The 16,121-nt window shown below is 34.7% G+C and overlaps 1 protein-coding gene and 1 long non-coding RNA gene across 3 annotated transcripts in view; one reads left to right on the top strand and one right to left on the bottom strand.

Annotated features, from left to right (window-relative positions):
* Positions 1 to 16,121, bottom strand: part of LOC309657871 — a 315,556-nt gene that overhangs the window by 63,622 nt on the left and 235,813 nt on the right. The gene's annotated exons all lie outside the window — the stretch shown is intronic.
* The window catches only part of HSD17B4 (hydroxysteroid 17-beta dehydrogenase 4), a 90,251-nt gene that overhangs the window by 26,033 nt on the left and 48,097 nt on the right, over positions 1 to 16,121 (top strand). For both annotated transcript variants that reach the window (XM_082455750.1, XM_082455751.1), the window contains exons 9-14: positions 3,116 to 3,207; positions 5,824 to 5,848; positions 7,431 to 7,559; positions 10,782 to 10,885; positions 12,330 to 12,566; positions 15,049 to 15,100. In XM_082455750.1, the coding sequence (XP_082311876.1) occupies positions 3,116 to 3,207; positions 5,824 to 5,848; positions 7,431 to 7,559; positions 10,782 to 10,885; positions 12,330 to 12,566; positions 15,049 to 15,100 (639 nt within the window). The remainder of the gene's footprint in view (positions 1 to 3,115; positions 3,208 to 5,823; positions 5,849 to 7,430; positions 7,560 to 10,781; positions 10,886 to 12,329; positions 12,567 to 15,048; positions 15,101 to 16,121) is intronic.

Genomic DNA, 16,121 nt, shown 5'->3' with positions numbered 1-16,121 from the left:
TTAAATCCGCAAGTTTTTTAGCAGGTCAAAGTCTCTGGACTCTGACCTTCAGTAGAGTTTTTTAGCCTTTTTTTTTTTTCTCCCCTTATTTGAGACAGGAAGGCTAGAGGGGTTCCACTAGTCTAATTGCTCTTCCCTTAGGTCAGATAAGGCTCTGGTAGCTTCCCTTGAGGATAGGCCTTTGTTAAGGAGAACAGAATGCTCTGGGCATATTTCAAAATGATTTTGTCTTATTGATTTATTTATTTTGTTACCCTCTCCCTTTTTCTCTGTAACATTTCAAAGCAAATCTTAGATGTTGCATTTCACCTAATAAATACTTGGAAATGTGTCTCTAACAGATATGGACATTATAACCACAATGCCAATATCACACCAAATAAAATAATTCATTAACATTGTCTAACATTGTCTAATACCAAATTTATATGAAAACTTCCTCGTTATCTAAAAAATATCATTTTAGAGTTAGTTTATTCCACAATGATCTAAACAAGGTTCACAGTCGTTTTGTTACTGTATCTCTTAAGTTTTATTTAACATATGATAGTTCATTCTCCTTTTTGAAAAAGTGCCAATTATTTGTTGAAGAAACTGCGAGTTCATTTGTCCTGAAGACTATTCCTCATTCTTGATTTGGATTGCCTTTGCACTTTTGTGGAAAATCAGTTGACCATGTATGTATGTGTGGGTCTATTTCTGGATTGTCTGTTCTGTTGCATTGATCTATGGGCCTGTCCTTTTACCAATACCATGATGTTTTGATTACTATAGTTTTATAGTAAGTCTTGAAATCAGGTAATGTGAGTCTTCCAACTTTGTTCTTTGAAAACATGAAATATAAAGTTTTAAATTTACAAATTTGCATGTATGATTGAGAGCCAATGCTTATTTATTTAGTTATATAAGAAATAGAATACTTGACTGGTGGAAAACTGTATGGTTTTTGATACTCCTGGTTTTAACATATTTCTAAAAAGAAAATATCTATAATACTTTAAAAGTAGTTTCTGTACAAAACAATTGATGAGTGAAATTACTTTAGAGTTAGCTGCTTCATGGCATACAAATGCTTATTCACAGTACCATTTTACTTTCCACGTTTGAGCTAACATTCATTTTAGAACTTGGGATTTGTAATACCAAGTATGTACTTGCTAGCTTTTCCTAAGAGCTGTGCCTAACCAGTTTGTTTTAGTGTAGAATAGCTATTTGTACCTGAGATCTAATTTTTTTTTTCCTTTTCTTTTGTCAACAGGGCCATTTTAAAAAGTCCCTTATTTTAAAAACTCTTTATACTCTCATGTCTTATTGAAGGAATTCTTGTTAAAGAACTGGATTATTTAAGTATAATGCTACATACATATGCACAACAGTGTAGGTTACTGGCAAGAAGTAAAGCATCAAAATGTAATGCATAGTCATGAACTCACTGCTCAACCCAAGAATTGGAACATTACTTGCATCTAACTTTATACCTTCTATTCTGTTCCTCTGCTTCATGCCAAGAGATAACCACTATTTAGAATTTTATGCTTATCATTTCTGTGCTAGACTCCTACCTTAGTCACTTTTTGCCATTGGCTGTAGACTTTCTTGGGGAAGCAGCAAGTTTCCAAGAAAATATTGAAAACTTTAGCTTTTAAATTTGCTTTCCTTTGGGAATGTAGCTTCCATTAATTTTGACCTCTAGAGATGTTAGGTCACTGTTCAATGTAGTATCTTTTATGCCCACCAAACCCTAGTGAAAGATGTTTGGAGAATAAGATCTACTTTAGACAAATAATTTAATCTTTCTGGACCTGCTTTCTCTTCTGTAAAGGAAGAGAGTTGTTACAGATCATTTTTAAAAGCCCTTCAGATTCTGAATTCCTGTTATTTTAAATTTTGGTATTTATTACTTTTTTATAGTTTAGAAAAAGCCGAAAATTTATTTTGCCTCAGCGTTTTTCCTCTTTTCCTCTGAAATATTAACTTACAGGCTGTCAAAGGAATTACTTGTTAAAGAACCAGGTGTTATGAGTAATGTGCGGAGACATTTGCAATTTCATTTCCCCCTTTGAAATATATTTGAAAAATGGAAAGTCATGTATGTGACTTACATGTTTCTTACATGAAATGAAACATAATCTTAGGATGAATACCCATGAACTAACTTCCCAAGCTGTATTCGTTATTTACTGCTGTGTAATAAATTACTTCGAATTTTGTGGATTAAAACAACGAGTATGTATTATCTCACAGTTTCTGGGGTCAGGAATACTGTAAAGTGAAAGGTTCTTAGAGCTGCTCTTTAATTTACAGGGACTGTAAATGTCATCTTTGTCACTTTAAAATATAAAACTGTATTTTGTCCCTTCACAGTTAAAATTTACATTTATTTGATTCTTTAAAGATTATAAGATGTATTTACAAATCGCGTCTCCTTTGAGCCTTGCAACAACTTAGTAGAATAGGCAGGTAACACATTTTAATTACCATCTTACAGATGCAGACACACGTCCAAGAGAGTTGAGTGCTGTGCTCAGTGCCCTAAATTGCCTACATGGCAGGGCCAGCAGTAAAATCTAGGTGTTCACGCTCCTTGTGTAGTACCTTTCTGCTCTGTTAAGTTGCTCACAGAAGGTATGCAACAGGAAAATATTTCTTACACTTTGTGACTCATCAGTCACGGTTGCAAGGTCCATTTTACATCATCTTACTGCCATTACAGTTGTCAAGGCTGTTTTGTAGTTTTCTAGCTTCTGGGAGAGCAAAATAGTTTTGGGAATGAATGGTACCTAAGTTCATTATGCTATGTATGCCTTTGCTCACCAGTCTTTGCCAAGGCAGCTTTAACTTGTCTTCTAAACAGTACGTTACCCATCTTGGAAGGGGATATCTGATGCCTTCTATGTTAGAAACCTGAATGTCTCCATTGGGATGAAAAGATTCTTCTAAAAGCCTTGGATGTTAATACTAATTATTTATGTATATCTAATTTTTTTCTTATTTATTTAAAAAGTCTCTGAACCTATAATTTTATAAGTGAGGAATTTTCAGAAAGTAAAATGATTGATTGAATATGTATATTTTCTTATTGATAGTTTTTTTTTTTTTTGGCTATTTATTTCAGATCTTCTGGAAGCTCTGAAGCCAGATTACGTGGCACCCCTGGTCCTTTGGCTTTGCCATGAGAGTTGTGAGGAAAATGGTGGCTTGTTTGAGGTATTCTGCACCTTTGCACCTTCTCCCAAAGCAATATTTGTGTAATTAAATATAAAAAATGATTCAAAAATTAGTATTTTCCAATTGTTCACATTTGTAAAAATCTGCATCAGTTGGTATCACTTGTATATTTTTTAATATTATGTATGTGTTACTGTTAAGGAACAAGTATGACTAATGTCCTTTTTTGAGAAAGTAACAGCAACTTTGTAAATTGTTCTTCCCTAGTTCTTCATTTCTGATATTCTTGTCAAATGAAAATGTGACTGGCTGGTTTGATGTGTTTAGTCAGATACAGAAAGTCTCATTTGGTTAGAGATGCTGAGTAGTAAAGTGAAAGGACAGAGGTGATGGTTTAAAGTCAGCCGGGCCAGGTTTTGATTTCTTGCTCTGGTAATTGCTGGCTCGCTGGAATATTGTACAAATTAACCTCCCTGAGTTTTAGTTTTCTTGGGGTTTTGTTGTGAGAACTGGAGATCATATTTTTAAACTCCTAGCATACCTAGCAGTCACCCCTCAATTTTAACTATTATATCAGTATAGCAGGAATTCAGTCTGGGTACGATAGATCAGTAAACACAACTTATTATTTGTATTAACTTTAAAAATAAACTTTGCTATGTTTCCCTGTTGCAAAGCTTTACATGTTTGCTATAAAAATAAAAACCACACATAATCCTACCATCCAGTGAGGTTCAGTTTTCACTCTATAATCAAAGTCCCTTTAGATTTCCTTATGCTGATTTATATATATTTTGGTCCTCATTTGAGTTTGATCTCTTTTTTCTTTTCTAGCATAAACTGTTATATTTTAGACCACCCCCCTTTATTTGATTCTCTGTGGTAATATAATAATAAACCTGTTGCATGCGGAATACATGACATCCAAAGATATTTCTTGGTAGCAAAATTACCTGGCTCAGTTTGAAGTGAATGATATATTAGCCTGATTTATTTGAATAAAAAGCTGTTTAGTAAATGAAAAACAGTCTACACATGTCTATGCAGAGATAGGCACCTCTGCTTTCTTAATCACAGTCGTTGATTGTGAATTGTGGAAAATTAGAGGTGGAAAGAACTTTACAACTCTAGATTTACAGAAGAGAAATTTAATAATATCAAGCCATGTGGAGCTCAAAGTTTGGTCTGCCTGTCTTTTATCTCATTAAGGAATTAAAAATTCTTTGTCTTTTACATTTATATTTGTTATTAATTCTGTGAACAAAAATAATATATGCTTTTTGTAGAAAACTTCAAATATATAGGGGAGTTTATAGAGGAAAATAAAAATCACCCACATTACCACTATCGAGAGATAACTCCTATTAATATTTTTATGGATATTCTTTTCCAGTGTTTTATTAGATGTGCATTTTACACGAATAGTCTTTTTTTTTTAGGTATACAATTTACACACATACCCAGACATACACAGATAACTAGGATAATGCTGTAGATGAAGTTTTTGTATGTTGTTCTTTTATTTTACTATATTGTGAACAGTTTTAGTAAGGGACATTTGCTGTGTGAGACTGAGTACAAAATACAGTAAGAGCGGTGTGTAATATCCTGACTTAAACCTTAAACCTTAAATGTAAATTGACACTTTTGTTTGCCAAGTTTTGATAGATATCTAGAGTGGCAGATAGAGATTTTTTTGGATCGACTGGAGCTGTCGTTTCTAGCACCTGCGAGGAGTTTGCAGCTTGTTGCTTCACTCCCCAAATATGATAAAAGATGGTATTTTTCTTGCCTGTTATCAGTACCACTGCCACTTTAACTACTCTGACAGCATCAAGGCCGATTGTCCTGTTAATATACGTAAAGGAATGAGTGATTAAAAAGCCATACCCTTGAGCGTAGAGCCACTGAGAAGTGTGCTGTCTGCTGGTACAGTTTCTTCTGTTATATGCATGTGGAACACTGTAGTTGTGGTGTTTGAAGATATGACAAACAGATTTTCTTACATCAGACATTTTCTTCTGAGGATTTCCTTGAATGGCTTCTAGAAAAAATACCATCTTTCTGTACGGTGATTAATGTATTTGGTCATTTGCCATATTTCTATATAAAGGTGTTTCATTAAAATGAGTAAATGTAGTTCATTAAGTCAAATCCTGGCTTTATTTTTCTTTGCTTTTTATTTTTTTTTATTCATTAAGTCTTTCTAGAAGGACATGTATTTCAAGTGATGTGCTGGGCAAATTTGGTATTTATATTGTTTAACCTTCATGGTTACTTCATGAAGAGTGTATTATTATCCTGATTTTATATAAGGGGAATCTTGAGTTTAGGGAAGTCAAATTATTTGACTAGGAATCAGACAGCTAGTCTGTAGAAGAACTGGTATCGCACCTTGGTTTCTGTGCAAAGTCATGCTTTTCTACTACATGCATTTCTGCTATATTGTGTTGCTTTATTTTTCTACTCTGATAACATGAATAGTGCAAAGTCATGCCGGCCAACAGACTTTTGTAGAGCTGCATTATTTTCATCCATTGTCATCTAGCATTCTGATACTCGTAAAAAGATAGCTGCATGTTTTGTTAAGTTCATAAACATTCTATTAGTAATTTCACATTAGATGGTATAACTTCTTCCTCCTCTTTTTGGTAGGTTGGAGCAGGATGGATTGGAAAATGTAAGTCTCTTTTGGTTTTTGGTTTGCCGTACATTATTTCCATATCTTTAAACCTGCATATCCAGGTAGAGCTGGGTAAAGACCTTGTCAAATGCCGAACCATTGGATTTAGTGCACGCATAATCAAACTCAAACATTGTTATAGCAACAGGTCTTCTAAAACATGGAAGTTGTCCTGCAGGCCTGTGGTATTTTCAAGGATCTTTTCAGTTTTTTTCCTGTTAGCAGTGCTTATTCAATATTTGTCTTGTCCTATTCAGAACTGGCTGTTTCTTCAGACAGCACAGTCTCTCTTTATATTGATGTTTGTCTTCCCATGTCTCCGGCACCCCACATGCTTGTTCAGCAGAGTAGTGAGTGGGAGGGAGGGCGTTTTTTGAAGACGGGAAGAGCTCTGTCCTAGGCAAGTTCTCCAATTCTCTCAGTGATTCTTTTCTTCCTTGGAGCATGAGACATCAGAAGGAGACAGTGGGGAATCACACTGGACAGCTTTCTAGAAGAGAAATTGCAGCTGATCTATAGAAATTATTCTCCTTCAGCCCAACAGTAAATTCATCTGGCTTAAATCCTCTTTTCCCCCAGTTCTTAAACCTTGTGAGCTCCAAATTGGATAATTACTTTATGGTGTTTAAAAAAAATTGTGAACATTCCAATATCCCAATTCAAGTTTTCAGTTGGATGCTGGTATCAAAATTAATTGAATTATTTAAAAGGCTGCCATTACTGGATGACATTGTTACAACATATTGTAGACTATTATTAATGACTGTTCTCTAAGTTATGAAGTAACTTATTCAAACATTTTTAAGTGTCTTATGACATCTTTTAAGAAAGGAAGGTCAGTTGTTGCAATAAAAGCTGTATATGGGACTTTATCAATAAGAAATCTCTAGAAGCTTCTGTCATTCCCCAGGACAAATCTTCAATTTAGTAATCATCAAAGTCTGACCATTCTGTTTAAATAAGGTTCTGTTTATTCCTCAGGCTTTTTAAAAAAGACACAATGTTAAAAATTATCTTCATGGAACTTATGCAGCAATGATGATTTTTGTGAATCTGGGCAATCTAGTTGACTTCCCATGGACAAGGAGGAAGAGCAAAGGGAGGAAACGGGAGAATTGTGTGGGGTTGTCTGATATAGTAATTTGATTATCTGGAGTCTTTGGCCTTTTATCACCACTAGTTTTCAGTTTGCTATTCAACAAAGCTCTATTCTGTTCTGTTACCTTAAAGTGTATTATCTAAGTGATCTGTGGTGATGAAGACACTCTTTTGGTGTGATTATATATAATTTAACTTTCTGATTCAGCATTTCATCCTACCTTTAGTAGTATCTGGCATAGTCAGAGGAGGGAGAGGTTTTCTCTTCAGCTTCAAATATTAGAAAAAGAAATTTGACATCCTAATGGGTTTGTTATTCTTTTAAAAAAATTTTTTAGTAAAAATCTTTAGAAGTTAGAATCTTTTTTCCAAATTCCATTTTTCTTGAAGTTAAAAAAAAAATTCAGGGGACTCATGAATTCTGCTTCTGTCTCCCTCTTAAACTATGTGTTCAGTATCTTAGTTTTGTTTCTATAACCAGTGCGATGGGAGCGGACCCTTGGAGCCATCGTAAGACAGAGGACTCAGCCAGTGACTCCTGAGGCGGTGAAGGCTAACTGGACGAAGATCTGTGACTTTGATAATGCCACCAAGCCTCAGAGAATTCAAGGTAAAGAGTCCCAAGTCAGTTCAGTCCTGGTTGGGGAATCAGAGGCAACAAAGCATTCTCTTCTCTTATGGAATTGTCTTCTTAATTGTGATAACTTAGATGCTCAAGTCATCTAGAGCACATTTTCTGCTCCAGTAGGTATTAGAACTCTCCAATTTAAGGTATGTGTGTTACTCCCACTGTCAGTTTTTCAGTTTTCTTATGATCCTGATTTTTTGGTATATGTGTGATTGAGGGGATGGTAGGAGGTGTTTACCCATTTGTGCTCAATGCGTCTATTCCCCATCTGGTGGTTGGTTTCAAAGTCTTGCCTTATCTAATCACATGCTCCTTATCTGACCTGATTTTTCTTTATTTCCCCAAAAGTTTATTTAAGTCTTATATTATTTAGGCTTAGGTCTTTTCTCTCTAGTGAATAGATTTTGCTTTGTTTTAGCACTTTGTCTTTGCTACTGTTTCTCTGCCTTTCTAAGATGCCTCTTATTCCTTTTATCACCTCTGCTAATCTCGGTGCTTCTTTAGAAAAACTCAAGCCCCAGTTGTTCAACAAAACCTCCCCAGATATTCTGGGCTTCATTGATCTCTTTCTTAGCTGAACTCTTACAACTTGAGCGTCTAATCATGACTGCTTTCCACTGCTTTTGTTTCATAAGTGTGTGGTTTCTTAGCTGCATAATAAGTTCCTTTGGAGGCAGAGAATGTATCTTGTATGTCCTTTTGTATTTGGTGCTAGTATAGTGCTGAACTCATAGAAAGGATTTAGTAAATGCTTGTTACCTTGAATTATTGAATCATCTATGATATGCCACAGGAAGAGATGGCCAATAAAAGTCACATTATTTTTTCTACTATAACTCACATATGTATATAGTATATGAAATTTAAAGGACCTTTCTGGGAAGGATCATGAATCAGGATTATTTTACAGAAAAATCTTTTTTTTTCCCTTCCTAGTATTATATTTAATGTTTGATAGAAGAATATATCTGAAAAATGACTGTTCTTTTTTTTTTTTAATCCCAATGTTACTTTCCTGTCTGCTGGTACACTCACTGAAATATTCATTGTACTTTTCTCAATCAGAGGATAACATGATTGTTATGTCATTAGCGGTAGCATTTTCTGTATTCTTTTTTTTGATATTTGAGATAAATTTAGTCTCCGAATAGCAGTCACCTATCAATGAAAATTAGGAAAAGGAAAAAGGAACAAATATCTTAAAAACTCTTCTCTGAGGTCAGAATTCCATTTTATTGCCTTGAAAGTATTAGACTAATATAAGGAAAACGCTAACAATGAATTATATAGTTATAAATGAAAAGATACCCCTAGTATTTGAAGTACAGTTAGAAAAAAAATCTTACACTTTCTGTAGAATCACGACTTTCCAAGCACCCATTTTATCATTCTCATTTTACAGATGATGGAACTAAATCCCAGAAAAGCTGAGTAAGTGGCCCAAGCTTTCTCAGTGTTTGAGCCAAGAGTTAACTCAGGTGGTCTGTCTTTGAGTGCAGTACCGCCAGCCTGTACCGAGGTTACTTTCAGTTAAATAGCCTCCCATCTAGGCAGCAGCCTAAATGGGGTGGTAAGAGGAGGATTGGTAGGCAAGAAACCTACCTAGTGTCACCAGGAATGGCAGAGAGCCCTGGTCATCTCACATTCTGTAGTTTAGTTATAGTTTTTGTCTGAGTTTAGAAGGAGGCCCGTATATCTAAGGTTTGTTAGAAAGGTCCCAGAGCTTTTGGAACCTTATGGCATATGTGGATACTCTGTGAATCTCCTTTATTAACCTTTTAGACCCCAGAATAGCAGCTTCTGAATTCTGTCCGTAGTCACTGGTCATAACGGTGGTTTTCTCTGGAAGAATTTTCAGTAATATTTTCTGAGCAGTTACCTGTACAGAGACCTGGGGGGTAATCTTGACATTGTTGCATCCTGGAGGAGGAGTGATGGTGGGGAGAGAAGGAAAATTAGTTGTCCCTCCACCAGATGGAAATGGCACATCTGTGGACAAGGATCTGACTTTACAGAGTTGTAAAATCACTCAAAGAATTTGCAAAGCTCAGAGCCTCTTTGGAATCATAACATGGAGAGAGTATGTTGGAAACACCCAGTTATCTTTGGTGTATTCAGAGTCTTTCACGATTTTTTCCTGCAATAGCCTGACATCATACAGTCAGTTCATGAATGCCAGCGAAGGTTCTGCAGCAGGCTAGCTGAATGTTATAGGAATGATTGTCTAAAGCATTGTAGCTTTTCTTAGTCACGTCTGGAACAAAAGCTTTTTTTTTTTTTTTTTTTTTTGGAAATAGCTTACATTTATTTGGATTTCACCAGGAGAATATTAGCTCTTTAGGATATTTGAAAGATGATGCTTTTATGATCTTTATGTAATAAGTTTACCAAAGCACTCTGTCTTATTTAAATTCCAGTGATCCTAAAGAGAAAATTCAATTCGTTCATCCTTATTTATCCTGAAGTTGATTGACTTGAATCATTCATGATTTAAAATTTTTTTCAGTAGAAATGAAATATAGTTCAACTATATAGGAAAAATCTGGAAGTTTGTCCTGTAGGTCACTATTTAAATAGCACTGTAAAATAACTGGCTAGATATTTCACATATGCAAATACTCTTCCCACACCATAGTGGGACTGATTTTTCTTTTAATTAATTTTTATTGGAGTATAATTGATTTACAATGTTGTGTTAGTTCCTGCTGTATAGCAAAGTGAATCCATTATACATATACATATATCCACTGTTTTTTAGGTTGTTTTCTCATATAGGTCATTATAGAGTATTGAGTAGAGTTCTCTGTGCTATACAGTAGGTTATTAGCTATCTATTTTATATATAGTAGTGTGTATATGTCAATCCCAGTCTCCCAATTTATCCCTCCCTTTCTCCCTCTCACTTGGTAACCATAAGTATGTTTTCTACATCTATAACTCTGTTTCTGTTATGTAAATAAGTTCATTTGTACCATTTTTTTAGATTCTACATATAAGTGATATCATAGATATTTGTCTTTCTCCTTCTGACTTAACGTCACTCAGTATGACAATCTCTAGGTCCATCCATGTCACTGCAAATGGCATTATTTCATTCTTTTTTTATGGCTGAGTAATATTCTATTGTATATATGTAGCACATCTTTATCCATTTGTCTGTTGATGGAAAAAAGCATTATTATTGTTATTTATTCCTTTTTTTAGAATCAATTGGCGGTATAATTGAAGCTCTAAATAAAATAGATTCAGATGGAGGAGTTTCGGCAAATCATACCAGTAATGTGACATCAACAGCTACATCAGGATTTGTAAGTGGAAGAGAAAGCCTAACGCTTTGCGTTCTCTGGAGACTTTTTTCTTTTCTTTCCTTTTTTTCTTTTTTCTTTTCTTTTATGCAAAAAATGCTTTTCCAAGCTATTAATTTATTGTTAAATAGGAAAGGTGAGTGACCATAAAATTTTATAGAACATGTACTGAATGTTTATAAAATTTGAATGAACATAAAGCTAAAATATTAAATGTAACTTTTACTTTCTCTTCTTCAGTGTAATAAACAAGTGTTTTTTTTGTTTTTTGGAGCATTTTTGCTAATCGTCCTTCAGTCACTTTCTAACTCTTTAGAAAAGGATATTTAACTTAGTGCCTCTTTTGAGTCATTTCTTTTAAGGAAAAGCATTGATAGGTTGTATTTTGGAAATATTTCAACATGGCTGCAAGTAAAAAGTCTCCCATTGTGTCAGAAATTCTAATAGAGCTGTGGTTATAGCTCTTGTGAAGTTTGCTGATTAACTATCTCCAGTACTTCTTTTTTAAAAAAAAAATTATAGTGCATAAATAATAAGAAATAAGTCATTTGACACATTCAGTTGTGGTGTTTTGTGACTTAGGGGAGACATAGTGATGAAATAAACAATCTAATTGTAACCCTGAGAATATGATCAGTTTATAAATGTGATTTTACTTTAGAGCAGGGGTTGGCAAACTTTTTTGGTAAAGGGCCAGATGGTAAATATTTTAGGCTTTATGGACCACGTACTGTTTCTGACACATAATCTTCTTTTTCTTTTTTTAGACCACTCTTAAAAAAATGTAAAAACCATTCTTAATTCTCAGCTGTTGTTTGCTGACTCTTGCTTTAGAATGAAAGTGATCAAAAATTGGACATGATTCTTTTATAACCTAACATATGCTTCACAAATTAGCTAGGCATGTCACCACTAAATAGAAAAATACAATATCCAATTAGATAAAGGACAGTCCTGGGTAGGAGCTTACGGTAAAATCTAATTATAACCAAAACCATTATGAGGGAGTCTGATTTACAAGCATTAAGCAGTGTTTTGCTCATCTGTTTATACTGACTTTTATAAAATAGATCTTATAGAGCCATTCATTATCCCTGTTTATAATAAGTTTTTTATTTTTTGTAATTTTGAGTAGCTAACAGTCACTGTATTAATAGGCTTTTCCATCAGCAGAGACAGGAAAGTTGAAAATGAGATGTACTATCTGTTAGCAAGAAGCGGGCAAGAAAAAAGTACTTATTTGTAAATGAGGTCTTTTTCCATACATTATAATTGATTTTATTTAAAAAATATAGTGAAACAATTATGATACCCTATCAGATTTACTAAAATGACGTTCTATTCACAAAGCTAAGTATGTAGCAGTTAATAGTTTTGAAAAGTCAGAAATTTAAAGATTTGACAAGAATATCAGTGAAAAAAATAACTTTCTACAATTGTTCCATAGGCTGGAGCTATTGGCCATAAACTTCCTCCATTTTCTTCTTCTTATACGGAACTGGACACTATTATGTATGCCCTTGGAGTGGGAGCATCTATCAAGGAACCGAAAGATTTGAAATTTATTTATGAAGGGAGTTCTGATTTCTCCTGTTTGCCTACCTTCGGAGTTATTCTAGCTCAGAAATCTATAATGGGTGGAGGATTAGCAGAGATTCCTGGGCTCTCAATCAACTTGGCAAAGGTATGCATAATAAGAAACCTTTATTTTGCTCTTCTTCTCTTTCTTTAAATATGATTGGTAAATGTCACATGCTGTGTGTGTGTGTGTGTGTGTGTGTGTGTGGTGTCTTAATACAATAGTTTATAGTGGTTGATTCAAGGATAAAGATTTAGCATGTCTTTTGATTTTTCTTAAAAAGAAAAAAAGGGTAGAGAGTTAGTTGAAAAGGCAAGCAAAAAGAAGACAACAATAATTATGTACAGTCCATAACCCTGGCATAATGTTATTAATTCTCTCTCTGCCATTACATGCTATTTGACCAAGGGTAAATAACTTCTCTAAGCTTCAGTTTCCTTATCTATAAAGTGGGTATGATAATCCTTACCTGACGATAGTGATGAAGGAGCAAGAGTGAAGAATATTTGAAGCAGAGAGAACAGGTGTAAAAGGCCCCGAGGCAGGTGCATACTTAACCTTGTTTTTGGAACAGCAAGGGGGTTGATACAGCTATAGAATGAGCAAGGGGGCAGTGGTAGGAGAAGAGGGCCTTGCAGTTATCATAAGAATTTCACCTCATACTCTGATTAACATGGGAGGCCATTTGTAGTGCTTTGAACTGAGGAGTGGTATGATCTGGCTATGTTCACTCACAGGCTCATTTTTGCTCCTCTGTGGAGAATAGATTTATGGGAGCCAAGCATGGAAGCAGGGAAAACAGTTTGGAGTTGATTATGGTAATTCCAGCACTAGTCTGGATATGCATGGAAAGAAAGAGGAGTCAAGGAGGAAGGTTTTTGGTCTGGTTAACTGGGATGATATATATGCATATATACCCATATATTTAGAATTAATAATGTGCAATGTATTTAACATGTATAGTAGTTACATATGATATATTACTATGTATAATAAAATAGATATATACAGTTACTTTAAGGTGGGGATGATCAGGAGTTGGTTTTGGACAGATTTGGGATGCCTATTATACATTCAAGTGGAGATACACAGTGGGCAGTTAAATATGTGAGTTTAGAGTTTGCGGGGGAGGCCCTACTGGGATTCGTAGCATTTAAGTGAGATTTAAAGACATGAGGCTGGGTGAAATCACCCATGTGTGAATGTAAGTAGAGAAAAGCCTGAGTTTGGTGAGAGGTGAGAGGTGGAAGAGATGAGGAGGAGTGAGCAAGAGAGACTGGAAAGGAGTGGCTGGTGAGGTATGAGGCGTATCAGGAGAGTGTGGTATTTGAGAAGCAAAGTGAATAAATGGTTTCAAGAAGGGAGGAGCAAACAATTGTGAGAAGGCTTTGGGGTTATTTTATTTCTTGAAGTGAGGGTCAGGCCATGAGTCCAGTTGATAACTGTTGAATCGTAGACTTTTGAACTGATTTCTGTGATTTTGACTGATTGGAGAACCCATTTACTGGAGGATCGATTAGCTCATTGCTGCTCTGAGTCTATGAGAATCTACGGTTATTTTATTAAAGTATTCGATGAAGTTGGGAGGGAGGCAAGAAATAGATGCCAGGCAGTTTGTTGTTTTAGTCACTCTCCCATGGTATTTGTTGCATACAGTTCTTCTGTTTGGGTAATGTCAGTACAAACAATTAAAGTAAATGTTTCAGAATTCTTCCTCAGAGTTAGAAGGAGTTGGAAATCATGAATAGTGTTCAAAATCTGTCACTGGGAATGATAGCCGTCTTGGGATTTGAATCCCAGTCTTCCTAACCTTGAGCTTCCAGGTCGTATGATAGTGAGGCAGTCCTTCATTTGTCTTCCCACCACTACCCTCACCCCTTTTCTTTTTCCCTTCTGGGTTCTGAGGAAGACTGGGAATTAAACTGTCCCATAGCAATTGAGTGTGGTCATTCAAATATATGGGTCAGGTTTTGTTTTTACTGTCCTATTGTATTCCTACATATATTTTTATATTCTTGCTTTGATACATTGAAGTCAAGTGGCTCTGATGTTGCACGGGGTTTTTAGTATTTACTCTTACACTAAGGAAGTGTTGACATTGGCAGTGCTTTTACTTGAATGTGGTTGTAAGATTTATATTAATGTTTTGGTTGTGTCATTTGTATTTGGCAGGTGTGACCTGAAATTACTTTACTAGTACTGACCTATTTGTTCATTTTTATTCAATAGATATTTATTGGATACCTGCTGTGTTCCAGGCGCAGTGACGAGCACTGGAAATGCACCTAGTTTAGTGTCTCCATTGGCAAATAATCCACAGTTATCAGTCAACAAAAATTTATGAATGTCAAGAAAGAACACAAATGTATCTTTTCTATTCTAGAGAGCTGACAGTCTTTAGATTGGGGGACTGATTATTTCTGAATCATATAATTAAGAAGTGGGAGCCAAATTGAGACAGATAGTTTGGGGGAAGTAGTCGCGTGAACGTGTGGACAGTGAAATGCCACTTGTGTTTAGCGGTATCCACAGAAGAAGCTGTGGAAAAAGAAAGTCTACTAATAAAATTTTGCTTACCCTAACGTAGGTTCTTCATGGGGAGCAGTACTTGGAGTTATATAAACCACTTCCCAGAGCAGGTGAGTTCTTGATGGTTTTATTTTCTGACTAACCTTCCAAACTGTGTCAATGTGTTAAACTGGCATAGAGCAACCTAAATAAACTATATTATAAGTTATTCATGTGCATGTCAGCCATTAGAGTAGATTGATGTTAACTAGTACCTATTTTGGTTGCCTTAAACTTTGTCCTATTTGAATAGTCTTATTTAATAAATTACTTCAAAATACTAAACATCTGGTCAACAATTGAAAGGAGCATATTCTGTGTGTGTCCTAAACTTAGTGATTGTGTATAACCAGTTATGATTCCCATGAATATGATTCTTCATTCTTTTCTCAGGTATTTGTGTTGGTACTGATTTTCATAAAGCAAACAATGTTAAAAGATACAGAATGTCTTGTAATTAACTTTTTTCTATTTTCTTTTAGAGTAAGTAAAACCAAGGCTGTCTTAATAATCAGTTTATTTTTCTCAATAATATCTTACTTGTTCAGTAAATCTTCTCATTATCTTTTCACTTTACTTTGATATGTTTGTTTTATGTTGCTACTCTGATGTCAGAATATTAATTATGTACTGACCTTTGTAAGGTGGTAAAATAAAAAAAAAGTCTTTTTCATTTCACATTATATAATGTAGAGGTCAGCAAATAGCTAGAATTGTACTTTAATTTTTTTTGAGATTTTAATTAAAAAAAAAATTCGTATTGCTTAATGCTGAATAGTTCTGTTTCAGTGTTAGTGTTACTTGTTTCTGGTTGTTTTTGTAGTTCTTCCCTGTTTTTTTCTTCTTCTTTTAGTTTTTTCCTTTGTGGTTTCATGCTTTTCTTTTGCTTGTGTTCCTTTCTCTTTTGTTTTTGGGTATCTGTTGTAGATTTTTGATTTGTGGTTACCATGGGGCTCATAGGTGTTGATCTATGACTGTGTTTATTTGTTTTAAACCAGGTAGTCCCTTAAGTTCAAACACATTTTAAAAGCTCTACATTTTTTACTCGCTTCCCCCATACTTTGTGTTTTTTTTTTTTTTTTAATTAATTAA

This window comes from Balaenoptera physalus (genome assembly GCF_965194825.1).
Source record: "Balaenoptera physalus genome assembly, chromosome: 3".
Taxonomy (NCBI): domain Eukaryota; kingdom Metazoa; phylum Chordata; class Mammalia; order Artiodactyla; family Balaenopteridae; genus Balaenoptera; species Balaenoptera physalus.
This window is presented reverse-complemented; position numbering and strand designations above follow the sequence as displayed.